General features: G+C 39.8%; 1 protein-coding gene across 3 annotated transcripts; it reads right to left on the bottom strand.

Moving 5' to 3' along the window:
- On the bottom strand, positions 1 to 26,460 carry kdm4c (lysine (K)-specific demethylase 4C). Of its 3 annotated transcripts, none has more exons than XM_088419478.1 (22): positions 26,363 to 26,460; positions 23,497 to 23,663; positions 23,221 to 23,396; positions 21,994 to 22,108; positions 21,147 to 21,340; positions 20,091 to 20,140; positions 19,686 to 19,789; positions 19,318 to 19,455; positions 18,970 to 19,163; positions 18,622 to 18,848; positions 16,469 to 18,444; positions 16,270 to 16,381; positions 15,184 to 15,374; positions 13,534 to 13,777; positions 10,023 to 10,099; positions 9,646 to 9,701; positions 9,412 to 9,520; positions 5,316 to 5,510; positions 4,687 to 4,857; positions 3,676 to 3,795; positions 2,931 to 3,023; positions 1 to 894 (listed from the first exon to the last, which is right to left on the bottom strand). In XM_088419478.1, exons 2-22 carry the CDS (start codon positions 23,638 to 23,640, stop codon positions 727 to 729), a joined length of 4,854 nt encoding a protein of 1,617 aa, XP_088275604.1. In that variant the 5' UTR covers positions 23,641 to 23,663; positions 26,363 to 26,460; the 3' UTR covers positions 1 to 726. The 3 variants fall into 3 exon arrangements, with proteins under 3 accessions (XP_088275604.1, XP_088275607.1, XP_088275606.1); XM_088419481.1 differs by having other exon boundaries at positions 2,946 to 3,023; XM_088419480.1 differs by having other exon boundaries at positions 16,478 to 18,444.
- Positions 26,461 to 27,703: the final 1,243 nt, after the last annotated feature.

Here is a 27,703-nt window from a genome sequence, read left to right as displayed (position 1 = left end):
TTCTTTGGCAATTAAAAAAACATTTTATTTTGCTTTCCTTACAGCAGTTAGCAATAATTCAACTATAGCAAGCACAAAAATAAATACAAATTTAAATAATTTCAACAGAGTTTCATTCAACAGAGTAGCATTTCACGTTTAATCGGGCGCACACAGGCATTGCTTCCTGTCTGATGAAAACAGTCACCATTTTCCTAATTCATATTCTCAATGTGCATGTATTTTTGTCAAGATTAAATTGGAACTGAAACATTAAGTGACTAGAATGAGGAGAGAGGAAGCCATGGTGGTGCAGCTAAGCGACAGTGTTCAACATGCGGGAGGGAGACGGTGACAAAGAAAATACTACGAGCAAGGTGCAGAAATGCTCAAAATCAAAATCCAGAAATATTAGACCTACCATGGGCAAGCTGTTTAGCAAAATCACTTTACATTTCTAATGTAAAAAGAAAAACTTTTGACAAATGTAAAGTCACAGTTTGCTTTTTTTCTCCCTGACGGATGTGAAAGCACAAAAAAGTGACATCCTCTCGTCACAATGCTCCTCCAACAATCGTCGATGTAGAATTTACAAATGCATTTAAAACGCTTTCTGTTCCCCTTCGTTGATCAGAGGGAAATGTGGGAAATATTTAACAGTCCAAAAATATAGAATCTCAAGCACACGCGCACACCTATGCAATGACTGCGACCTTAGTGCATTCCTGTGTCTCTGTCAGACCTCCATCACTTCTCTTTCCCTTTATGATGCTCCCATGTGCTTTTGGCAGTGGCGCGGAGGTCTGGCAGGGCCACGAAGTCCTTCTGGAAGCGAGAATTGGGAGTTCGCTGACGTTTCCTCTCCCCTTGCGTGGTGAAGAAGGCGTCCTGGAAACGCATGCTGGAGGCTGTGGACTGGCAGTGGAAGATAAGGAAGGGACGCTTTAATTAACCTGTCATGTCTTCAGACAAAAAAAGAAAAAAAAATACAGTGGAACCTCTGAGGTCAAACACATTCCTCAACTGCGAGAAACCATTTTCCCAATGGGAATAACATAAATGAAACATACGATTCATTTTTATGAACGGGCACTAGGTGTCTTAACATGGCTGTCTCATGCAAGCGAGCTCTTATCTTGCCTCATCAACAATCGTATGCCGGCTGTTGTTACTATGACGACCGGTGGCGGAGCTATGGGATGACACGAAGCAAAACCCGTATTCATAGTAGTCCTTGTTTTGAAACAAGGGTTGTATTAGGAACACAAACTGTATTGTAAGTCCAAAGAAAATAAAATCCAGAAATAATCGGATTGTGTTATGCGATATTGTGATTTTGATTTGAAGCAAAAGCAAACAAGACATTAGCCTGCATTTGAATAAACACCCAGATTTATTATACACAAAAATGTTTTTTTTATGTTTGGCTTACGCTACAATAATGGCAAATGCAACTAATATGAAAGTAGGGCTGAGAAAAAGACGACCGAGTCAAATAAGTCAACTTCAAAAATAAGTCTCGATTATTGGATGGAATGACTAAAAACATTTGATAGCAATAGCCCTATATGAAAAATAGTTTACTTATATTAGGAGGGTTAACTTCTAAACACTTAAAGATAATGACGACTTCACAAAATTCAACCAAACAAGTGTGTCATAAAAATAATTTTGTGCCTAACCTGATGACTAGAACTCAAACAAATCTTTGCCACTTCAATTGTTCGTATTTCGCGAAACAATGATATGTAAACATGAGGACCCCAAGCACTTCTTAACTCTTTTAGTCCTAAGCATTATCTGAAAAAGCAACCCCCTAGAGTACCAGCCCATTTTGAGCAGTTTGACGCATCTTTCAAAGCCGACAGAATATTTTATTGTAAGATTTTGTAGACATTGGTGGTACCATATGAAAGGTTGGATTCCATTCTTTAGCTAGGAAAAAAAAAAAAAAGATTCTACCTTATTCCGTACTTTAGTAATCACTGTTTGAAAGGTCATTGGAGTGACACCAAATTATTTTGGACAAAAGGAGAAAAATCCTTGCACATATACACTTTGACACAAATATTTTTTTGGGTGCATCTGAAACATCTCAACTAGGCACGGGTCGATAACCGTGATGGAAAATATATCGCGAAATATATCGAAAGTCATGGTGATTTTAACAGTCTAAATCTGACAAAACCGTTGTGTTTGGGTTTTTTGTTTTTTTCCGAGCCCTTCCGCATCATCTACCTTAACGGGCAATTTGCAGCATGCAGTGGGAGCCTCCTCTCGATGTGACTGTTAGAATAATTGTATATGGGTTATCCCATATTTATTATGCAATCACTTAGTATGTTTGTTATGCAATCACTTAGTATGTTTGTTATGTGATCAGTATGTTGGTAGAAAAAAAAAACTACTGACCAACAAAAATGAAGCACAGGTGTTTTTTCCCTTTAAATTACTGCTTTGAACACTGCAGTCAACTACATAGCAGTGTTGATTTGAATTGATTAATTTTTCAGCTCTAGTCTCAATTGTTACTTCAAGGTGCCGCAACATGATATTTAAATAATTTTCACGGTGTAGTATGTGCCTATAAATGATATTTGGCACATCGGGAATTGAATTTCTTATTTTACATGAGTTTTATGGAACCAATATTTCTAACCAGGAAATATAACGGCTCTTTTACAGAGACCACATCCCAAAACATGCATCCATCCATTTGCACGGGTGGGGCCAGTGTGAGAGTCCAGAATAAGCAAGGAATGCTTAGAAATGCATCAATATAGTAAAATAATACTTTGGGAGTGTTTAGGGTGAAAAATCAACATTGGAACGTGGTTAAGTTCCAAATAGTTGACTTTTCAGAAAAAGGCCTCTTTAAGAAGTTTACCCCCAATAACGACTTCTAATGACAGCATTCTGAGTCCATAGTCCCACAGTAGAAATATACTTACAAGTCGACGCTTCACCTTTTTAGGCAGGTCTTCGTTTAAGGTATACACGTCGTCCCTTTTTGCCAGCACCTGAGAACCATCCTCGAACTCCACCTGACACGCGCGCATGCACACACACACACACACACACACACACACACACACACACACACACACACACACACACACACACACACGCACACACACACACACACACACACACACACACACAGATAAAAGCAGTGGTCTCAGTGATGAATAAGTGAGAGGCAATAAAGAAAAATGAGAAACTACATGGCATGGAAAAGATGTCCTTAAACTAACTTCTTTAAACGAATCTCAACTTATGCGAGCGAGTGCGTCACGGATGCATTAGTGCATAACTAACATTTGACGCCCAGCTGGACTAAATAAAGCTTTAAGTGGGGGGCCGCATGACTCGGAGCCTGGTTAATATTTCAGCAAGTTTGAATAATGCACGTCGTCACATCCTTCTCATCCTCGGCTCTCTCCGCAATCAGCGCTCACTAGCGCCGCGGCTTTAGCGCTTTCATTTCTAGCTGTGATGTCTGCTGTCTTTGCTCTCCCACCAGCTATTCTCTCACACGGACCTGAACATGTCGGCGGAGTCACGATGGCTCCGGTGTCGAGGGAGTTCAACTACTTCGCGGCCACTCCCTCGACTCCATTCGAGACACAAGTTTCGCATTTGCAGGGAAAGTAAGGGAAGGTAAGTGTGTTAGTGGGTCACTTGTTTGCATCATACCTGGCACATGTAGGACACGTTGGATCCCAAATATTTGGCACTGTAGAAGAGTCCGTCAGGCCATTTCACTTGAACGACTTCTCCGACATCAGGAGGGCCCAAGTTGACACAATCTCTGCTCTAAAAATATAAAAGCAAGAGAGTCGGTCTCCACAAATACACGCTATAATTTGCAGGAATAGTTTTCACTTTATGTTTGACTGAAAATGGCTCATCAGTGAAATACTGTCTTAGATGGCGTAAGAGAGTTCCAACCATGACTGTCTGAGGCCTCAGAATCTTAAAGGTTGGATTCATAGTGCAGTTCCAATTTAATGACAAATTTTGTCTATGTTCATGTACAATTCAGTTTCTCAGTTTATGTGCTGATGCTTTAATTGCACCTAACTTGACATGCATCAACACCAACACATCAGCAAAGAGAACAAACTGAGCGTGTTGGTGAAGAGAAGCATGGTGAGCAGACACTTGTGCTAATTTAAAACGTTTAAAAATAAAAAGTTTAGGTCAGAAAATGGCTGGCAGTGAATGCGTTAACGGCGTTAATTGTATTTTTACATTTATTTAACTGAGAATGTTCACAAGTTTTTTGAGAAATTGTTCTCAGAGTTACAATATGGCTTTATATCAGTGACTGCTTTACCCTGGAACAGATTTATTGTATTTGACCATTCCCTAATTATGAACAAATTGGGCATCAACCTGCATCCAAAATAAGATTCAAACTCAGAAGTTCCCCTGTATGTGTAGAAAGCAATTTTGGGTTAGCCCCTGGTTACATGCCCTAAACAAGCTAAATGTGACTTGATATATTTTGGCAATTGTCCCACTACTTCATTTATGTAGTAATCATAGTTCTGAGGTCCCGGGTTCACTTTCTGCTCTGGCATTCTTGTGTGGAGTGAGGATAAGCGGCTAAGAAAATGGATGGATTGATGGATATTATCTGATGTACTTTCTAGTATGAGAAGGCAATCCTTCCACTGTGGACTTAATTAAACACATTCTTACCACTATGTCCTCAGGGTAGGTATCATTGGAAAAGGAGCCATCATCAAACATGACCTCATAGAACATCTGGGAGGTGATCTGTGTGACCTTGGAGCTGTAGTAGCGCAGGTTTTTGTGCTTGGAGATCACCGTTTGGCCCAGTGAGATGGACGCTTGGGACGCCCGCTGTTTCTATTTAAAAAAAACAAAGACAAAAAAGAAAGCAGAAAGAAACAAATAGTGAATAAACTTGACAATTATAGTATCTTGAAAAGTTATGTACATCGGCTACTCTGCAACTCATTTGCATTCAAGCAGTCAATACTGGTTTCATTCACATTTTCGGAAACCAAAAAGGTGCGAGAAAACAAAATGACTGCATCATTGTAAATATTCTTCCGAACTTTAAAGCTGACCAATTCCGAATGTTCTTACTTTTTATTCTCTTTAAATGGATGAGTGTCCCAATACTTTAATCTATTTAATGCTAATGTAGCACATCTGACTACTGTGGACAAAGGACAAATGGACAAGTGTTCTAATACTTTAGTCCATTTATGTTAATGCAAGCTCATCAGACCACTGTATTAGGCTTGCGTTGCTACACCCGAACTAAATAAGGGTCAGGAAACAGCTGTTCTTTAACTTACAGCCGAGGAGCTCCGCGACTGGTGTCTATGGCAGGTGATTGACACCACATAAGGCCAATCGTCAGGCTCCATGACGACCCCGGCGGCATGGCCACAGGTCACATGAAAAGATGTGGGACACCGGCCACATGAGCACTGGATGCACGCACCTGCCTGCCGCTTCCCCGCGCAGCGCTTTCGACAATAGATGCACTTCTGTGAACACACACACATCACAGCATGCTTTTAACACCAGACAGACACAGACTAGCTCATTCTGTCTTGAAAAGAAAGCATTAGGCCAGCCAATTAGAAAATTCCTACCTCAGTATTAAACTTACAGTAATGTGCTCATCTAAGGGCACCTGAGAATTTTTAACTTAATTCAGTCAGATTCATTTTTACTGAGCTGGTAGTGAATGAATAAATGACATTCTTGATTGCAGAAGTAGCAATGATGCAGGCTGCAAAACGGCAAAATTTATATATTTTTTTTAAATCTCCTGTTGGTCTACAACCTCTGTAAGAGGTTACATTTAATTGATTAATTGGACAGTGGTTTCGGCAAAAGAATGTTTGTGATTTACAAAAACACTAAAGCAAAGCATCTTCTCAGTGTTATCTTGAACTCTGTCATTGTGTCCTTGTGCTGCACCTAAGCATCATCAATAGTGTGGTTTTTGGATTGGGCCAAATGCCCAATGCATTTCATTTGAGAGTGCTTGAGAATGAGTAAAAGAAAAAACAAATCAAAAGACAATAAAGTGAGTCAGCTTGTGGTCGTGCCTTGACTTACTAACGTCATTTTCAAACCACAGTGTACATAAACAAATGGATGAGAGGAGTCAAACGTCAATGGTGTCCACACAAATGTCTTGTTCCAGCGTTACAATTGAAGGAAAGCCCCAAATAAGAGCAATCAGATGACATCATCTGAGCTTACCACAACCATCCGGCAGAGCAGTGTTTATGCACACAACCACTACTACCGTGCATACGTGCACAAGCACACTTGCGCATATTGGTCATTTTTAAACAGTCCATCAAGTTCAAATCTGTCACAATGGTAGTTTCCCCTATCCTCATGTCATCTGCCCTCCCACTAAGGGGGAAAAAATGACGACATTCTGCCATTATAGCCCAGATGGCTGCCTCGGTTAGCATGCATCCCTTCTCAGTATATTTCCTTCACAACCAACCACACGTTAAGCTGTAGTTGCTGTGTTTCGAGGTGCAGTTTGACATGTCTAGCAATGTTATTTACTTGTTAATTCATTTCTAAGAAACCCTTATATAAATAGCCATTAAAGCTACCCTATATAGGTTACGATGAAGTCAGTGGAGTTGATAAGCCAAATGGGAATTAGCTGGCTCGCAGATATGTAAATGTGGCTTCTGTAATGATGCATCACATCACTTTATCAAATTTGTGTGGCTATGTGACGAGTATGTATGTTCTGCAAGCCAGTAGTAAGGACATTGAAACACGAGGGCCTCCTTTCAGTACAACAGCTCCCTACCACATTTCAAAAACATTAATTGAATATGAGAGTGGAAGCCTGTGCGTAGGGTCTAGGTAATAGCTGAGCTGATTTTTGCCTCTTTTTTTTCTCCAAAGTGAGCATTCATTACCCCCCCCAATTGAGAAAATTATCAGAATTTGCCATAAAAAGTATCTGCATTGTTGGGCCCTAATGTCAGCATCTCCTCTGCAATTGGCTCAAACCCCACCTTATGCTCAAAGTCAGCTGAGAGAGTCTCCAGCTTCCTTGCAAACAGCACTAAATAATTGCATGGATAAAAGGATTCATTTGTTACAGGGTCACACCATCACTACAACAACAACCTGAATCAACTGCAGGGCCAATGTTTAAATAGCTTACACTATAACTTAAAAGCAATAAATCAATTCTGACTTTTTTACCCCCAAAAGTTCCTAAGATGCTAAAGTGTGTGTTCACTCCAACAATTGTACATGCACTGTTAACAATTTAGATAAAAGTGGTGATGACCGCTATGTTTAAAAGAGGTGTTTATGCTAAAGTTACTCAGATGATTCAATCTTAGAATATTTGGAGAGCACGGCAAGCACAAAATAAAGTTTGAAGTGATGGAACTGTTAGTGGACAAGCGAAATAATATTAAGTTGCACAAAAGAAATCCTGATTGAATTGCTGATTTACATTAACCAATCTCAAGTGTGTCCATTTAAAGTAATCTCTCCTTTTTGTAAAGGTTGCCCAAAAGATTATGTGAATTCTTTAAGTAAAAAGTTCACCTTTATGTGTTTTTCTAATAAATGTGGTCTCCTTTGCTTTGCGCATCTATTTCTGAACAGAAGGATGTCCGCTGCGTGCTTGCTTGATGACTAACTTGGCCTACATTTCCCGAGGCCTTTTCCCACACCTCCTCCATTATGGACGGCTGTGTGCTGATGTGCTGAAGTGCTGGCCAGAACGTCTTGTCTACCTATTGAAGCCAGCATGACAAGATCGCGATTGGCAGAAAAGCAATGACGTGTCTGTCACAGGCCTGATTTGTCTACGTGTAGATGCGTATCGGTGTGAAGTTATTGTTGGAAAACAATGTGCATGAGACCTCAAAGTGGTGTGAGAACATTAACATTGTCTTTTGTTTGAGCATTCACATAGGAGCCTAACCCACTTTGCGCAATCCCTGTGCCATCTCTGGGGTGTATTCGGGTGGTTGTGTTGAGCCATGCGTTAAGAACATTCCCACAGTAAATTATGGATGTGTGCGAGTGCGCTCCTGTTAGTGTGTGTTGTGTTACAGTAAATTATGAATGTGGTGGGGCGCTACAGGGGCAACGGGTCCAGTGCTGGCCTCAAAACACATGGCTTATGGAGGATTTAGAATGGACAAACTGAACAAAGGTTTAACATCGTTTCATTAAATTTAGAGAAATTGTGGATATGCGGTGACAGGGCTTTAAAAGAAGACCTTTGTGCTGATGTTACACAAGCTTCTAGTGGCATTTGTGGTAAAAACAGGACACTAGCATTTCCAAAGTGTACCCATGGTGCCAATGCTGTTTTGCAAATTCAGATAATTACAGAAAAAGCCGGCTTAGTCACTTATTAGCTGTCATTGCCCAGGGTGATGCAAGACCACCAACGAGTTTGTCTTTACACAAGTATTGGCTCTAACATTAGAGTTCCTTTGTTGTTGTTGCTGTTTTCATTGTATCACGGTCTAACCGCTGTACTGTACAGTATTAGAGGAAATTAAGAAGATTTTTTTTCTTCTCGCATGAATTATGTTGTTGCGTTGTTACTGTTCTCTGTGTCTGCATTAGTGATACTAGTTTCTTGTACTGTGAATGGTGTTTTGGGCACACATTTCCTAGAAAGATCAGAAAATGGTTAATTTGCTAATTTCCTTCAAAAAAAGGTCTGATCAAGAAAATGTGTTAGTATATTTACAGAATAAAAACAGTCCTAATTTGTGAGCAATGCTATATTTTCAGGTCTTTTACCCAAAAACGAAAGAACTGTCATGTACAGTAATACACTCTACTTGTGCGCAGAACAGGCCTAATTGATTGTTACCTTATGTGAGCCAATTATATGTTGCGCACTAAATTAACGCATGTGTTTTTATGTGAACAAAAGTGCAGCCTACCCTTCTTTTTGTTTCTTTTTTGATATACAATTGTCTTTAAAACCTTAAACCAATCTTTATATTTGATAATACTTTCTTTTGAGACTCTAATCTAATCTAAAATGGGTAGGCAGGGTTCACCTTGGTTATCTATTTGAACTGAGGAAGGACCTCACCGCTACTTTTCTCTGTGTTGAGCTATCATGCCGCCTGGAGCACAGGGCTAACTATGGTGGCAACATGTCAAGTCTGCTGAGACACACTGCGGCTCTCTCATTAAGCAAACACACACACGCACACACACACTTACGGACATTTGCACTAACTCAACCTCTGCTCGCACCCACCAGTGGTTAATTATCTCGCTTTGATTGCGGGCATGTTCGTCTCACGTCGTTAATTGGAGCTGTGAACACTTCATTAATTAGACCGAGCCTGTCCTTAAGGACCTGGGGAATTCCAGCGCTTGGTCTGTGTATGCAAGTGAGCTTCTCACCAGTTTGTAGCGCTGCACGGGGATCCTACTCATGTCAATGGGACCCCGCTTGGCTTCGTTGCTGAACCTCGCCTCTGGCAGTGCCACTGCACACATAATGTGGGCCCATCTACACACAACACACACAAATTAATACACCAGAGTGATTAAGACACCTGAGCACTTATTGTGTCCATGCTGTGGGAATCACAGACGGGTTTTCTGAGCTAATCGCTGAACCAAAGCTCGTCTCACTTGTCATTTTGGGTTCGCTTCAGTGCCCCGCCTCGGAGGTTACACAAACAGCATTCCTGAGGAAACATTAAGAGGAAGGAGAAAGCAAAAGAAGGTTTTAACTAGGCTGCTTTCATGTGTGGCTCTGAGTCTGGTTCATGGAAAATCATTTCATACTGAAAAGGATTCACTTTAAAAAGGTTTTAAGGAGCTTCTTCAGCTCCTATCAGAAAGGTGCAGTCGCAGTGATTTAAGGCTTACTTTGTCAGGTATCACGCAGAGTAAACAACTTCCAACATTTTGGTGAAAAGAAAGGTGAGCAATATGACAAAGGGTTTAGAAATCTCTATTAAAACACAGAAAAAAACATAAGTAGTAAAAGGGTTAAATACACTTACTGCTGTGAAGATGCCCTCCACACAGCGATCGCAGCACCACTGGTCGCTGGCATCATCTGCTGTAACACCATAGCAACCTAAACGAAGTTGGAATTATTAAAACCTAATTTCCAAAATACACAAACCATGTGATATTTGCAGAGTCAATATTCCTCTGAAAGGTTTTTCAGCTATTAATATGTAATTTCAGGGGCTTTTCCGTAAGGCTCCCCTCAATTTGCTGTTAAGGACAAACAATGTCATACCCCAAAAAAATGAATATACAGTAACTCTCACAGATGCCTAAATTCACACAAATGCTTTTAAAACATCCGCAGGAATAACTCCAGATAATCTGCCTTTGTAATTCTCTTATGGCCCTTTTCTTTAGTCAACATTTGCACCTTCTTATGCTCAAGACTGTCTTTTCAGTTGTTAGGTAGAAAGTGAGTGTGTGTGTGCCCGTGACTTACAGTAATTCCCAGACATTGACAGAATAAAACATGACTGTGTTTCCTGTGAATGATGGTATTGCTGAATGTAAAAAAACAAAAAAACAAAAAAAAACACATTTCTCATTAATTTGTTGATAAATTGTGACATTAAAATGAGAAATTTAGCATGTGAAAAAATTTAGATAACTTTTTTTTCTGGTGTGGAAGCAATACATTTCCAACTTTTTTTTGGTCTCTTATCTGCCTATTGTACTAACACGGAGCTCATCATGTTAGGACTGTATTGTCCTGTCTTTTTCTGTATTTGGTACATGCAGCATCCACTTCAACCTGTTGAGCCTGGAAGGGGGCTCCTCCCACCTGTGGTTCCTTCTAATGGTTTCTGATTTTCCCCAAATTGGGGTTTTTGCGTTTTTACTTCCCCTTCTGGGAGCTTTGAGCAGGGGATGCTGTTGTGCATCTAGAACTAAAAAATGTCTCTGTATGACTTCTTTTTTGCAAAAGAAGTCTCAGTATGACCTCTTTTCACCTGTGAAGCTCTTTAAGACTTCGGTGATTCAGGGCTATACAATTTGATTTGAGAATAATTGCATATAGGTTATCCCATATTTGTGATGCATGTATGATGCAATTAGTTAGTATGCAATGTGATCAGTATGTTGGTAGATTGGGATGAATGTTATTCTGTTACTGTTTGTTGTGAAGAAGAGGAATTGACGCATCTCAATCAGCTGCAAGGAAGAGACAGGCCCGTGACCAACATTGGTCTCGTGACCCGACCAGTCCTGCATCCTGTTCCTGACGAAGAAGATAACAGCATGGACTCTGAACTGCATTTCTCATCATAATAAACCAATTGTTTACATTGTAGCCAAATGTCTCCCCCAATCCTTCAAGGCAGCAATGACTTTCTTACCTAGGGACCTCTTGAACGAATAAAAAGAGAGGGTGCGGAGAGGCTGTTTCAGAGCCAAGTAGAAGTGATATATTGTGCGGTCCTTCTCCATTCTCCTCACGCATAAGATAGAAAAAAATGCCTTTTCTCCTTTTTCTGTGTATAGTTTCTCACAAATGTCTCATGGGTGAACCTGCCAGACTGAGACAGCAAGGCCTTTTGGAACAGGTAAAACTCTCTTGTTAAAACTCAGCCTCTAAAACGGTTCATTTATAAGCACAATTACTGGTTAAATGGTAGGCAAGGCATACTTGAAAGTTACTAGAAACACTGTTTTGTACTTTGAAAGACCTGTATCACAGTATTTTAATGTTTTCACAGTTAAATCTATGCATTAAATTATTAAATCTTATCTTCGCCACGATCACTATTGAATTCCTTATGAAATTTTTTGGACACGACATTTCTAAGCATATTTTATAAAGAAATGGAGGAAAAAATATGAAAATGTTGCCACTCATACCATGTAATTTTATGGAAAAATATTGTACACAGATTTATATATATTTTTTAGGTTATTATAAAAATGTGTCCATATTGAACAGCACTATGGAGAGGAATGGATTCACAGAATTTCATTTGTTTCTTTTAGGCACATTTGTTTAAAACTAATTGAGAGTTAACTTGTGTCCCAGAGTGGATAGTGTTGTAAAACACGAAATAAAGAGGTTCGATTGTGACAGAATCTTTGTGGCTAGACACAGAAAAACCTCAAATGTATGCAAACAGCAAAAATAGGAGGGGAAAAAAACCCCTGAACCACGTGGCACCCTTGTTCATTATCTAATATATTTGTGACTAAATATCAAAGCTATTTGCGTGACAAGACCATACACCCCTATGTATCCCTCCAAACCCAAAACTCCTCGCCGCAAGAGCATGTGGGACAATATGCTTCCATTCAACAACAGTTTGGCCTTTGTAACACATACGGCATGGCTGACTGACACAGCAAAAACAAACAAAATGAAAGCAGCCACTTAGTGTGAATGTTGTTTTCTTTACTTTTGATCTATGTTCTTGGTTAGACATAGTAGAACAAATGTGTCATGAAACTAAATAAGTGTTGGTGGTTTAGCTGAAAAAAATATTTTGAATAAAAAGTTTAAAAAGTGATTCAATTCAAAGAAAGTAGCTTCTTAAAATTCAACCACCAGAGAGGGTTTGGACATTCAAACTATGGGGGAGGCTTTTTATTTGTTATAAACAATGTTTGTCTATGACTGTACGCCTCTGTTCTTTTGATTGGCTATCCATCAACAAACCACGAATAACGTGTATTCTCACCTCTCTTTCCTTAACAGAGCTCAAATAACATGAGAGAGCGGAAGATGCTTCAACCCCTTCCTACCGATGGTCTTGGAACCAAACTTGTGGTTTTGTCATCAGTATCAAATGATACGGTAGGTAGTCCCACACTCCAACTATCCGCATGTGGAGCAACTTAACATGTGTAGAATACACAGTGTGTTAGTGGTTAGCTGCACACATGCACACAACATACTGTAAGTAACACCTACACCGTGTAAGATAAAACAAGAAGGGATCAACACTGGTGGCACGGCAGGGATTGAAAGAGACTTAAGGATGAGATATGTCATTTTTGAGGTAAGGGGGATTCGAGGCCGAGGACGAACATTTAGGGGTCTTAAAGGTATGTGTGTGTGAGTGCGCTGACCGGTTTAAGATTTGGGAAGAATGTGTGTGGATTTGTGCAAGAATTGGATGGCAGTTAAAGTGCGTGAATGAAGGATTTGAATAATGTACCGTGCCTTCAGTCTATGTTTTCGGGTATAGAGAGACTCTCCCACAGTGCTTGTGAAGGCTTCTGAATCTGACTTGGAGCTTTGGGCAGCAAGAATGGGAGGTGCAGAAAGAGGATGCGCCCTCGTTCCGTAGACTAGGGAAATAATATACTTTTAATCCTCAGAGCGGGGGTGGAATTTTGAGAAGAAATGATTCAGAGCTTAAACCCACTGACCCTCTAAGAAGCACATGATGGAGAAAACAAATAACAATGTATCGTGGGGAGTAGGTGGCGAACACACAAAGAAATCACAACTGTACTTGGAGCAACTATGTCTACTTGTGACTTTACTTTGCTGAATAGGAGGATACATACTTGCATGTACTTGAAGACTGCATCCTTGGCAGGAGAGCAGAGGGGAGGTGCCATCATCCTGCAGGAGAGGATTGGTGGGTGTTGGGGGGCAGTTTTGCTCACGGAAAGAAAAGCAGATTTCTGGAATCAGGGGCTTGGATTTCTTCGGACCCCGGTAAAATTGCTCATAACCCTCCTTAGAAGACAAAGACTCTGATGTGTCCTCTGCTGTTTTGGGGATACTATCCTCTGCTTTGTCTTCCCCCTAGGAGATTAAATCATTTTGTGACATTTTTCAGAGCAGTGGCTAATACAATAGTTCCACTCAATCATTACAATAGAATATTATTTTAGCAGGTGGCAAATAATGGGAATTATTTTTCAATGAGACAATTATAACCTCACAGCAATGTGATTTTCGTCACTGGTGTGATGATGCAAAATATGATTCAAGCAGTTGTGGCTTGTTATTTGGAAACATCATATAGCGTTCATTCTACACCATAAGAATGACAACAACAACAAAAAAAACACATTTGATAGGCATGAATGATCTTGACAAGTGATCTAATTAAGGCCCGTGTTTGTGCCCCAGTGAGGTAGCTATAATTTCATTGATGACATCTATTGCCATTAAAATTCCAAGACAGACCATTCATCCTTATCCATTTATACAATTTTAAAATTCATAATTCACAATTTTATCCATCCATACAATTATGTAATAATACTGGTAAAAAATGTAACATTGAAGTAATATAAAATTCACAATAAAACATTAAATTCATAAAGCACTATCCATTTAGCTAAAATATCAAAGTGTTGCAAAGCATATGAAAAATCTGGTCAAACACCAATATTGGGAGGGTTCCCTTTCAGCTCCGGCCTTCCAATGTGTATTCATGTTCTCCCTGTGCCCGTGTGGGTTTTCTCCGGGCACTCCCGTTTCCTCCCACATTCCAAAAGCATACAGGGTAGGAAAACTTGGACATTCTAAATTGTCCTTGGGTGTGTCTGTGCGTGCGAATGGTTGTCTTTGGGTGCTCTCCGATTGGCTAGGATCCACACCCGCCTGCTGCCCAGAAACAGCTGAGATAGACTCCAGCTCACCTGGCTTGGATAATAGATGTATATTTAAATGCACTTGTACAACTTATTACCTGCCTTTTCTCCAATAAATGCCTGGTAGTCTATGAGGTAATAAACCCCTCAGAGTCATTGAGAAACACTTTACTCGAGTACGTGGTATGACAATTCATGCTGAATTTTTTGATATGTTTGAGTCAATGAGCAAACTTTTTATTTTGGCCTTTGAAGTAGTATTAAAACAGTTTTATATGGCTACAATTAGCTGTGGGTTGATAATCACTGCGTAAGCCATTATCGAAAAAATATTTAAAAAGGTTTCAAATCAATTGAATCTATTGAATCCAACTTTTTTGGAATAAATCCCCTCTGAGTAGGGTTTTGGGGGGCAAACCATTAAGTCTGACACAAAGTGATCTAGGCATATTGATTTCTCCATTATCAGCTAAGTGACTAGAGGTCAGAGAACAGCTCTATTTAATGTGAGTTCATGCATAAGTGACCATCTTGCAATCAATGCAAAGGATAACAGAAAAACACATGTATCAAGAGAACATACGTATTTTAGGAGCAGCACCAGCTCACCTGATAGTAGGGCATAAAGAGTGTGCATACAGCACAATATGGCTCCATAGTGGCAGCATGAGCATTGTACTCCCTCTCGGCTGTGAAGCAGCTTTTCCTGTTTTGCCAAAGGTGTGTCAGCGGCCTCGCCCATGTTTCAATCTCTGGCCCATCCTCCTCATCAGCAAGGCTTGCTTCGGGGGGCTCTAGGTCTGAGCATATAGACATTGATCACTGCATGAGTATTTATTCAGTTTCAACCAGTGACTTTTGATTAAAAAAAAAAAGACCACACAGTTTGTTTGCTAAATCATATCTTGTCCATCACTTGTGCTGATAAATCTTTACAGACATGATGACCCTGTATGAGAAAGAATGACAAAAAGCTCCCATTCTCATCATAAAACTGGGTTGTCAGTTGTGGTAATTTTATGGTAAAAATGTCACGTAGGGATAAACAGTGAAGATGGTGGCTAAATGATTGATCCTTCACCATTAACATGGAGATGAAGGATGTGATTGTGTGTGCATATGTGCATCCACAGTTGATCATCTAAGGCCCTTTGGCATCCAAACCATGAAAACAAATGGAGTATATATCACAAGGGTATTGTATTACAATGTGACATGGAGCTAAATCTTTTTTGCTTAATGCACATATTGACGTCAGAGGGATCATTTGGGGAGACATAAAACGTGAAAAATGGGGAAACGCGAGCAGGGAAATTGTTCAGCGGCTGTAAAAAAGCAACACAAATGCTACCTGGCATTACTTTGATTTCTTGTTCACCGCATTAAGACAAAGTCTGTTCACAAGTGAGGTAATTTGCTTGATAGCCTCACTACCTAAACAAAGGAAATGGTGTGCGCTATTATGTTGTTGATGTTGAATAATGATTTTTGGGAGTCAAATCCAACTTGTCTTCCGGCTCAATGCAATGAACTAAAGATGTAAAATGATTACTGTTTCTGGTTTGGCACGACCTGCTATTCAACACAAACCACACATAGAGAATGAGACTAGCAATTGGCTTCCATGTTCTGTCTCTTTTGAAAGCAAAACCTCAACAGTAACTCTCAATGAACTTGAAGTTTGTATGTACTGACCATCATCACTGGCAGCCTGATGTTTGACCGCAGTGGGCACAGCTCTGGCAGTGGGTTTCCTGAGTGGGTGGCGCCAGCTCTTAGTGGTTCGTTTTACTGACAAAGCAGGGTACTGGCATGAGAAAGAAAGTTGAATGGGAATCAGCAATCACATTTTGTGTAAGAGGGCTTAAAGAGGACAGTTTGAAAAAGTACTCACAGCACAAACCTCGCCTGGTTCCAAGCCTGATTCATCACACTCGTAGTTACTTGGATCACTTTCCTCCTCAACAGATGAGTCACTGCTGCCCTCCCCGCTGTCACTGCTTTGCTGGTCTTCATCCTCATCCGTCTCATCTTCCTCCGTATCAGACATCCCACCCTGCTCACCTTCTCCTATTACCAAAGGTGAAACAGCACATAAAGAGGACTGCATTCGTCTTTCCAGCTCTCTGCTTGGTGAGAGGGTATCATCAGTTGCCCCTTCATCGCCACAGAACTCCACATCCTCAGCAGCATTGACTGAATGTAGTGATGTGGGCTCAAGTTGAGCCCAAGTAAGAGGTCCCGCGTCCCTATCTTGTCCCTCACATAATTCTTCTTCAGGGTCCTCCAGATGTGTGACCTCTTTGCACTGTGGTTCGGTCCACACAGTGTATGGTATGGGGTCATGGGTGAAATCACAGGAAGGTTCCGATTGGAGGCTTTGGATCAGCACAGCAGGGCTCTGGGAATTGAAATTCCTCCAAAGACAGCTGGAGTCATATTTAGGCTCTAAGTGTGGGCCCTGTGATGTACAGTGTGAATGTGAGTGGACTTCTAATTCTGAGTAATGGTGATTTGGGATAGAAGGAGATGGGAGATCATTGGTTGAGGTATCAGGTTTGAGAGGGTCAACATTGCTTTGACTCAGTGCAACATCTGTTTGATCTTGGTTTCTGGAGATATCGCTAGTTGCTAACTCCGCTTCGCTCGAATGTTGTTCTAATAGGGGTGCGACGCTCTGAGCTAGCTGGTAGTGGGCCTCATTCTCACTAGTATTTTCAACCAGCGAATGCTTTTCTGCATGTTGTTCAGACATTGGAACATCTTCATCAATGCAATCGGATGTTTTGTGAATGCCACTGCTAGATTGATGAGCCACATCGGTTTCTAAGCTAGGAATCACTGTGCTTTGCAGATTACCTGAAGAATGTGAATGCCAATCACAGGTTTGTTCAGTATGGGAGGATTCATTGGGAATCCTTGAATCGGCTTCTTCCTGTGTGATTTCATGAGAAGATTGAGAAACTCTTGGCATTTCTCTCTGGAGCACAGGTGCAAACTCTTGCTGGGAGTATGTGCAAGATTTTGAGGTGGCAGGTAGCACATCGTCAGCTGGGGTAAGGGAGGGCATCTCTTGGGTCAGTACAGGTGGGAGAGAAGAGATTCCAAATGCATCTGCTGGCTCTGGAGTGAGGTGTGGCATATCCACTGCGCTCCTTTGGAGCAAAGGGGGGGAATTACTTTGCTCACAACTGCTGTTTTGTAACACACAGTCCTGGGCTGAAGAGGCATGAGGGACACATGATGTGCAACTACCTCCCTCTACTGGTTGAGGTTCTGTATCATAATCTATTTCTGCAATGCGTTGTGAGTGGATATGTTTTTGGTCAAAAGTGATTGATAGCTCTGAGTTAACAATTGTGTTGGGACAAATTTCAGATGCTTTGTCCGAGTTGCTGTTACTGTTTGGTTCTGGGCTTGAAGGATGTCCTATGCTCAATAGGTTTGTTGTCTCAGCATCAGAATCAAGAGGACACAAGTCCATCTCTGTCTCAATGGAGGTGCTTGTTGTGTGGGAAGAAGAGGTGAGAGTGCTGGTCTCCATAGGAGGCTCCTTGTTAGAACAGTCCTGAGAATTTAAGAGGTCTTGAGGTTCCGAAAGACAACAATCTGACGTGTTCTTTCCCAGCTGCATTTGAGATGGCTCAGACGAATCTCTGAGTCTTTCAGAAGTTCTGTTATTGCCCTCAGGCCTTGAGGGGTCTTGAGGGTCACTATGAGTGTCAGGCTCCACCTTCAAGACATGCTTCGCTGAGGGGGCTGGGGACGGACTGGAACTGGAGTGAGCGTTTGCGAGATCCATGTTAGAGAAACCCAAAGCGTTGCCTTCCACTCGATTTACTTTGACAACACACATCTGCCTGCATCGACCTGTAGGTAGATAGTAGTTTGCACAAAATTAATCTGCAATTATGTCAACAAACATCTTCACCAACGTAAAGTAAAAGAACCATAGTACCACCTTGAAATCCTAGGACTGTGATGCTCAAAATAAATTGAAAAAATAAATACATATAATAAATAAATAACTACTTGAAAAAGTCTTACCAGAAAGCTGAAGTGAGGTCTGGCTTTGTCCCATCTCCTTTTTTTCATGTTCCTCCTCCTCTGCCTTTTCTGATGCACAGGGCATTTCTTCAACCGATCGTCGCACTTTGGGCCCAGGAGGACTACACAGGCCTTTTCTCTTGCTGCTGCACACAGAACTGTCATTGAGGGCAACAGGCTCCTCTGTGGTTCTGAGACGTTTTAAACGCATTCGAGGGTGGCTGCCACTGTACGAGCAATGAAAAAAATATTAAAGAAAAACAGGGGAAAAAACATGTCACAAATAAGGATCATCAAAATATATCATCACACCAAAACAAAAAATAACAATGAAAATAAGAACGATACCTTTTATTGGAGGATTTTGTTCTGTTGCGCCTCTGCAACCAGCTTTGCAACTCAGGTGTTGTACTAGGGGTGGCCAGCGTGTGGTCAATGGGAGCAGAATCTTTGCCCAGCATCCAGTTGGCATAGCGGTCGGGCTGAAACCTTTTTACAAAAGGCTCCATGGATATTTTGACCATATCCTTACTGCAAGTGCACTGCAGGTGGGAAAAAAAGTCAGTTGGAGATATTACTTCTTGCATGGTTTCTGTGTCATTTTGTGAAATCTTTAATCATTAAAAAAACCAGCAGAAAAAATTAACTGTTAATCAATAGTTACAACCACAGCAGTTATCGCCGCTGGTCTGATACCTGTGTGGCATTTTTGCCATACTCTATCCACCGAATGGTTGCAAAGTTGGTTGACTCTGCACAATTGAAACCATGATTGAAGCCAGCGTGATAGCCATAAGGAAAAGTGATCATGAATTCTCCAGCCTCCTGTGTAATCTGAAAGTTTTGAGTTTGGGAGTGGGTAAAAGGGGTGCGGAAAAAAAAACACAGTTTTATGTCTTTTGAAAGATAAATGAAAATAAATAATGAACACAGGAATGAAAATAAGCTGCTGCCATTTTCTGCACTCTGTCAAAATAGGCACTGTTCATTTCAAAAGCAGAAAAATACTTTTTCTAAAGTTCCTCAATAAAATGAATTGTAATGGCACAGAAAGTCATTTTCACCTTATCAAAAGGAATGCCATACTTCTTTAGCACAAAGGGTGAGATTAGAGTCATTTTGTGACGGAGAAATGCTTCACATCCCTTGAAGCTATTTGGAAAGAAACCTGATAACACACAAACATGCAGAAAATTAAACCACTTGATTTCATTCGGATTTTTATTTGGAAAAAAAATGCTTAACCAGTTTTAAACATACAAATTAAGGTGACATTTGGATCGCAGAGCAGTTCTACCTTTTGGGGGTAGTTTTTAAAATGAGAATACATTTCTTTCCAATCCAAAACAATAACTAATTCAAACAAGAGCTTTTTTTGTTGTTCTTTTAACATAGTGAAACTTTTATTCAATCTGCAACTAATGACGATAGACACCTAATCGAAAAGAAGAATCCAAAATAAAATTTACCAGTAGCCAAACGTTCCAGTCTCTTCCCATGCTCTGGGGGGATAGCATACCTATTAGGCGAAAGACAGATAGAGAATCATTTGAGACATTCAAAATAACACTTAATATTGATTGATTGTTATAGCCAGGGTGTATTGCGAACAGGAGAAAAGGGCCATACAAATTCAAGGCTGCTATCTAGTGGAAAGTAACTAAGAAAATGCAGGAGAATGTAGGTCCTTTGCCACCAATTTTTGGGTAGCCTCACCCAAAAAGGAAATAAATGCGGTATTGAGGATTAGTTCAAAGTGTGCCACTGTTAAAATCTGCTTCACTTCATTTAAAAATACATTTATGCACAGTGCTGATTCTAAACTTTATAAATAACTTACGTTTGATTATTACCATTATTATCACCATTATTCAAGAATGATTGTCAAAGGTGTTATATTTTGCATTAGGTGAGCAAACCCCCTTAAACAGCATGATGAGTAAACATGGTATAAAAGTTCATACCAAAAACAACAGGGAAAGGCTAAATTCAAACAATGAAGTGGATACATTCAGATAATGAACGAGCCTTCTTGAACTTCTTAAGTACACAACAACAAATGTCCAATGTGAGTTTAGGATCTAGTCGAGATTCTTACAGGCTTTATGTAACCCTTCTGACACACATTGACCCAATGTTTCTGCCTGAGCAAAGAGCAGCCTGATCAATAGTTATTTAAAACATTGTAGCTAATTGATCTTAGCGGCATTGGCCTTTTTATTGTGATTAGTGGCTACATTTGAATGTAATAGCCTACATTTATTTACTTGACAGAATTAAACAAGCCTTTGCTGTGTTCAGAAATAATTGCTTTGAAAGATCAATAATAAAAAATGAGCATTGTGACTACCCCTGGGCCAAGTAAGTGGTTGGGAAACTGAAGCGCTGTACACTTTGTTGGAAGGTTAGAATTGTGTCCACTTGGTTGTAAAATTTGTTGTATTCTTAAAGTAGATGGCATTCTGTTGTACCAAAGTGTCTTTTCATTTGCCCACTCACTCACTGTACTTAAAGCACACACTAACCAAGACTTGGGCTCGCCAAAGTGAAGGTAGTTGATGCTGTATAGGTCCATATCTTCTGTGTGCCAGGAAAAAGTTGTTTTCCACATGCCAAAATAGAGATATGGAGTGTTGACTCCTTGGATTGACACACCACAGTCCTCCTCGATGACGTCCAAGATTGAGTTAAGGTGCCCAATGTTCCATTCCTCCACATCCTAAAAGATTAAACACATTCAGACTGATTTTTCAAAGTTAAAGAAGTTAAAGACTTAAGATGGTTAAGTGTCGCCTTTAGGCCATGGGATCTCATTTGTAATGTGTGCTGATTCTGTTTTACAATATTACAGTGGAGCCTTTTGGATTTCCTTGTGGTTGTACAGTTACCTGTACATAAATAATATAAATATACATAAATAAAATGTGATTCTTAAGTCTTAAACTGAAAACTTGACTGCATATGATCACAGGCCATTAAAGGGACAATGTATAAGATTTAGAACATATTTCATTCGGACAGCAGGAAGTGCTGCATTTACTATTGTTCGTAGCTATAATAGACATGGCAGACTCCAGAGGAGTGCCACCCCGCATGGAATAACATTTAAAGGTAAATAGACCTATGATTATATTTAAAACACACTGTTGGTCATTAAGAACACTTTTATTTGCAAGTTTTTTACATTTGTAATAATTTAAATTATTCCTTTTCAATGAAAAACGGTCTAAATGTTACACATTGTCCCTTTAAAGGGGAACTTAAAAAAAAAAAAAAAAACACTCACACACAAATAGCCAGGGATATGTTTCAGAGAAAATCCACAAAATCACAGGGATTACTGCATTTCTTTTTCCAAATAATTCAACCTACCTCGTCATATAGGCTGCCGCCAACATCTGCGCCATATATGGGTGAAACGAACGTGAGGTTCTTCCAGTACTTGCGTTCTAGATCTTCATAGTTCAGGTAACGAGGTGTACAGTACCTGGAGAAAAGAGAACATAATTATGATAGAATAAAACGTTGGCAGCTCTTATCTATTTGCTTATGTGATTGATGAAATGACAACAACTGAGCTTCCGTATAATCTTGTGGAACAATGGACCAATGACTATGCCTAGGCAGGGTACACACATAAAGACAATCAGACTGTTATGTCCCAATTTTGTGCCTTCCCAACTAACCATGACAATGCATAAGAATCTTTCATCACATTAGATTGTCTTTTGTTTATCCTTATGTGTGATGTATATAAAGAGTGACTTTGTCCCAATATTAATGGTCCAAAGCTAGTCAGGTGGACAATCTTAAATAATGAACTTGTTCAATTACGACATTTACGAAAAAGAAATCTTCATGTGTATGGGGGCAGCTAAGGTCTCCTAAAGTGAGTTGACTTTGTGATTATGATTTGACATAATGTAGCCAATCAAAAACATTCTCTGACAAACAAGAAAGTGCTGGTAATTATAACAATGATGTAGTTTTTTGTTTTGTTTGGTTTTTTTTTTTTATTTCAAAGTACAAAACTTATCAGCAAAGTATGGTAAATAAAACAAAGTAATGTAATATCCTTCCCGATGCTTTCCCGTGTTTAGATCATGGGAGGGCTGGAGGCTACCGCAAACGATTTTGTGTGGTAGGTGGCCTATTGAGTGTCTTTTTTAGTTTTTTTTTAATTAAAAAAAAAAAAAATGGCTGCTGCCCAGACAGCAGGAACTTATTTCCAAAGCATGTATTTTCATGCCAACATTGACAACTTACAATGGTGCCACATCTGGTCCTCTTCTGAAACATTCGGCAATGATCGGCCGAACCCGGAAGAGCCTGGTCATCTTTGTGTTTGTGAGATCACGTATGATAATGCGGATAATGAGGATTAGACAGAGAAGATGGTCTTTATATGTGTGGGGAGCTTTCTTGAGATTATCTCAGCACACCACACAAATACGACCAAAACTGTTTGCCAATTTTTTTTATTTTTATTTTTTTTTATCTTTATGTGTGGGGTCTTCCAAAGATATAAAGTCTTTTAGGATTGAAAAATATCATTATGTGTGCCAAGACTAAAGATGATAATACTGTCAGTATACCTACATGTCACTGTTGGCTAGTCGTCTGAACTCCTGCACACTGAGTGGCTTTTTCTGGATGTTGTACTGTGTGAACAAGCCTGACTGGCCGGCTACCATCTGTTGAATGGGAGCGTCAATCATCAAATCGTCTATGTCGTCATAGGTACGACGAGGTTTCCAGCCTTTAGGAGGAATCACCTGTAAAATATAAAAAAATAATAATAATAAAGGGGGGGGTGGAGCCTTGACAGACTGTTGCTTTCCAGAATAGCGAAAGGAAACAGGCTAGTCTTCCTACCTTGGCTAAGCCAGCACGCTGTGCACCCTGAGACTCCATATAAACTAAATACTTGTTGAAGTCCTTGAATTCCTCCATTGTGGGCCTGAATGTCATAATCTTGCAGGTGGGGTTTGCAGGGGTGCACACCTCTGCTCCCGCCATCCTGTCGCCTCATCAGATGGACCCTAGGACAAAATATATAATGAAGATGTTAAAGGAGAAATGTTCCAAAACTCATCTATGGCTGTTTTAAAGTGCTATATTAATAAAGTTGAGTGCGAAGTCAGTATAAAGGATTAAACCCACAAAATTTTTGCTTTTAAACGTTTGTTTTACTGTCCAGTGGTTAGCTAAAATATTTACATTGACTGTACAATACCTTAAATTGTTGAATGCTTACATCTCTGAACATAGAATAGAATAGAATAGAATAGAATAGAATAGAATAGAATAGAATAGAATAGAATAGAATAGAATAGAATGCCTTGATTGTTATTGCACAGCAGGTATACAATAAAATTGGAAGCACGGCTGCAACTGGTGCATTTTTAATAAATATAAACAGTAAATAGAATAAATAAAACTGAATAAAAATAATGGTCCTGCTTTAAAAAGTGTTTTTTCCTGAATGTGTTCTTAATTACATTGGTTAGGCAATCTGTTCTTTCAGTAGCTTTCATTATAATTGTTACTGTTTTGTCTTATTAATTTTTTTGTCGAGGGAGACTAGGGAAGTAAAATGTTCATGGTTTATGTTTATTGTTGTGTTTTTCTGTGCATATGACAAAAGAAAATCTTGAATCTACTCCTTGGTAAGGATTTTAAAACTGGCTGTACAGTTGATAAATGTGTAATTGTGTAATTGACACTCTGAAGAAGGTGAAAGATAACGCCGAAACAGTTCAGGTAAAACCTCTTAGAAATGTTAAGATTGTAAAGTTTTTACTTTCGAATTTTAAAGTTTTTAAGTCTTGTCACTGTCTGATAAAGAAGAAAACAACAGCATAGTGTAATTATGTTGGTAAGAATTTGAGTCTGGAAAAAAAAATCTATTTTTAACTGCTTCCTAAGGTGAAAAGGTCCAAAAAGATTTTAAATTGAAGAACTTAATTATTAGTAATTAGTAATAAAGTAAATATCGCTTGTTTTAATATGACAACAAAGTTTTCCAGTCAGTTTTAAATAATAACAGCAGAGTAAACAGACACTAATACAAAGATTAGGAGAAAATCTCCACCGTTGGCAAAAGGAAAAATTATTTTGGGTGGTAACTACATTGAAATAAAATATTTGATGAATAAGCTATTGGGCTTCCTTGAGAGGTACACTGAAAATGGCTTTTTATTTTTTTAGTCCGGTCTCGAACTGAACATTTGTTTTGTTTTAAACTTTCAGGGTCAATCGGACTGCCTTTAATTATAAACACTGTATATTTTAAAACATTTATTAAAGTCAACACATTGGTTTAAGTGTATATGCAAAATATGTTATTTGAATTATTCTTTAATTATATTCTTCTGAACTAAATTCAATTGCATAATTTTACATTAGCATACAATTACCTTTCTCGAAGTAAACCCCTGGTTTGCAATTGACACCTAGACTTAACTACATTACTAAATTTTCATCTTAGTCACATAGGTCGTACTAGGAGAGCTGTGTGTGTGTGTGTGTGTGTGTGTGTGTGTGTGTGTGTGTGTGTGTGTGTGTGTGTGTGTGTGTGTGTGTGTGTGTGTGTGTTTTTTTTTAATTAAAAACATCTCGGATGCGGATGTCAGATAGAAATAGGTCAAAAGATAGACATGTGCTATTTGCGTTTTCACCACTGGGTGTAGGTAGAGCTCCCTATAAAGTGGATTGGTGCCTCAAATCACGATGCCAATCAGGACTCTCTCGGGTTTGTCCCATCTGCCCACTCGAGCAACCCACTCCCATGTGAACTCAAATCCACCACAAACAAAGAAACACGATGTGCTCATTTGCAACTTCTGTATTTTTTCAACGTACGTGCATTTGCGCGTTACACTGTAATGGCTTGAAACGTGCTTATGTCACACATATTTAAACTGAAACGAAGGAAGGATCTGCCTTGAATACGATTAACTGTTGCTACATTTTGTTTACATTGCTCGCCATTGTCCTGCTTATAACGTGTTATCCTTCATCCATAAGATCGCGTCAATAGACACATCAGTCCCTTAAATGCTCTTAAATATCTAGTAGATAACATCGCGGCACATAACAACGATACACTTGTTATTACACTTTTATTATTTACCACGAACCAAATGTAACTAACGCGGCTCATCATTGTCTGTTTGGCTAACTGACTAGCTTACGAATTGTTTTGATTCCTAGCAAGGTTTGAGCTAAATAGCCCAGCTCGCTAGGTCATAAAATAAGGTTTTTTACTTCATTATAAAATTAATCATTACTGACAGACACATCGGGACTCACATTGCTCTGAAGAAAAATAAATAAAAGATCCAAATACGAGCCAGCCACTCGTTTTGCTAACTTGTGAGTGCACAACCGAGCAGGGGTTTAAATGTCCCACCACGCAAGATGGCTATACAAACAGGCCCACCACTTCTACTCTTGTTATTGGGTCTTGTGGATTCATTTGGAATCCTCGTAACATAACGAATATTGCAATCCTTGTCAAAGTTGCCTGGTGCATGAGTAAACAATTGAGGACTCACAATACGAGAAGCACAGTGGCATGAGCGCATGCCAACTTATCAAGCTAGCAAGGTTGCTAACTATTAGCTGGTGAGAGCAAAGAAGTCGCGAAACGCACAAAGCAAGCGATAATCGCAAGTCTTAACCCGCCGGGCAATATCATCTGCGAGTGTTATCAAGAGATGTTAAGAAAATGCATTACCTTAAAATCGAAAAAGTGAGACGCGATGTTGTTATTGAATCTCCTTCCTAGTTTGGCCCAGCTGATTCACATAACAACTGCTCCAAACTGCACTGTGCTTGCGCGTGCACTGTATTCCGGTGTTACGTCGACGGAGACTGTCGACAAAAGTCGAAGGCTCTTGGGAGCGCCCTCGCAAATTAATAGCCCTCGTAATAATTTCATACCATTGAATTTTTATTTATTTTATTTTATTTGCTAGGGATGTGTTGGGATTTTTAACTATATTTTTCATTTAGAAATGCTCATTAAACGCAAATTGGCTTCGGCTTTTCACTTCAGGAGTTGCCACAACGAATCAACAGTCTGCATCTAAACCTGTGTGCCGCTTCCTCTTCTCTCACTCCAACTACGTTCATGTCCTTTCACTAAACCTCCTCTTTGGTCTTCCTCTAGGCCTCCTGCCAGGCAATTCAAAACTCAGCATCCTTCTACCTATATAGTCACCATCGCTCCCCTGGATACCTCTGAACCATCTCAATCTGGCTTCTCCGAGTTTATCTCCCAAATCTTGAACATACATTGTCCCTTTGATGTCTTCATTCCTTATCCTATTTAACTTGGTCACTCTCAGAGAAAACCTCAGCAAGTTCATCTCTGCTACCCCCGCCTCTAATTCTTGTCTTCTCCTCAGTGACACTGTCTCCAGGACAAACAACATCACTGGTCACAACACAGTCTTGTACATCTTTGCTTTAATTTTAGCTGAAACTCTTCTATCACACATCACACTTGACACCCATTACAGCCTGCCTGAACATACTTCTTTGCCTCTTTTCCACACTCTCCATTGCTCTGGACTGTTGACCCTAAATACCTAAAATCCTCCACCTTCTTTATCTCTTCTCCCTGTATCTTCACTTCCACTTGGGTCCCTCTCATTCAAACACATATGCTCGATCGTGCATCGGCTAACCTTCATTCCTTTCTTTTCCAGGGGAAACCTTCAAGATTCCAGCTTCTCCTCCACCCGTTCACTCCTCTCACTACAGATCACAATGTCATCTGCAAACATCATAAGTCCATGGCTGTTCCTGTCCTACCTCATATGCCATGCTCTCCATCACCATAATAAACAAAAATTGGCTCAGAGATGATCCCCAATGCCATCCGTCACCTACCTTGAACTCATCTGTCACACCTACAGCACATCTCACCATTATCCTACTTTCCTCAAACATTTCTTCCTCATACAATATCTCAGTTCCTCCCTGAAGACCATGTCATAAGCTTTCTCTAGATCTACAAAGACTCTATGAAGCGCCCCCTGGCTTTCTCTGTATTTTTTAATCTACATTCTCA

Source organism: Hippichthys cyanospilos, chromosome 7 (assembly GCF_059441005.1).
Source record: "Hippichthys cyanospilos isolate Australia breed blue-spotted pipefish chromosome 7, RoL_Hcya_1.0, whole genome shotgun sequence".
Lineage (NCBI taxonomy): Eukaryota > Metazoa > Chordata > Actinopteri > Syngnathiformes > Syngnathidae > Hippichthys > Hippichthys cyanospilos.
Note: the sequence above shows the minus strand (reverse complement) of the source record. Positions and strands in the feature narration are given on the sequence as shown.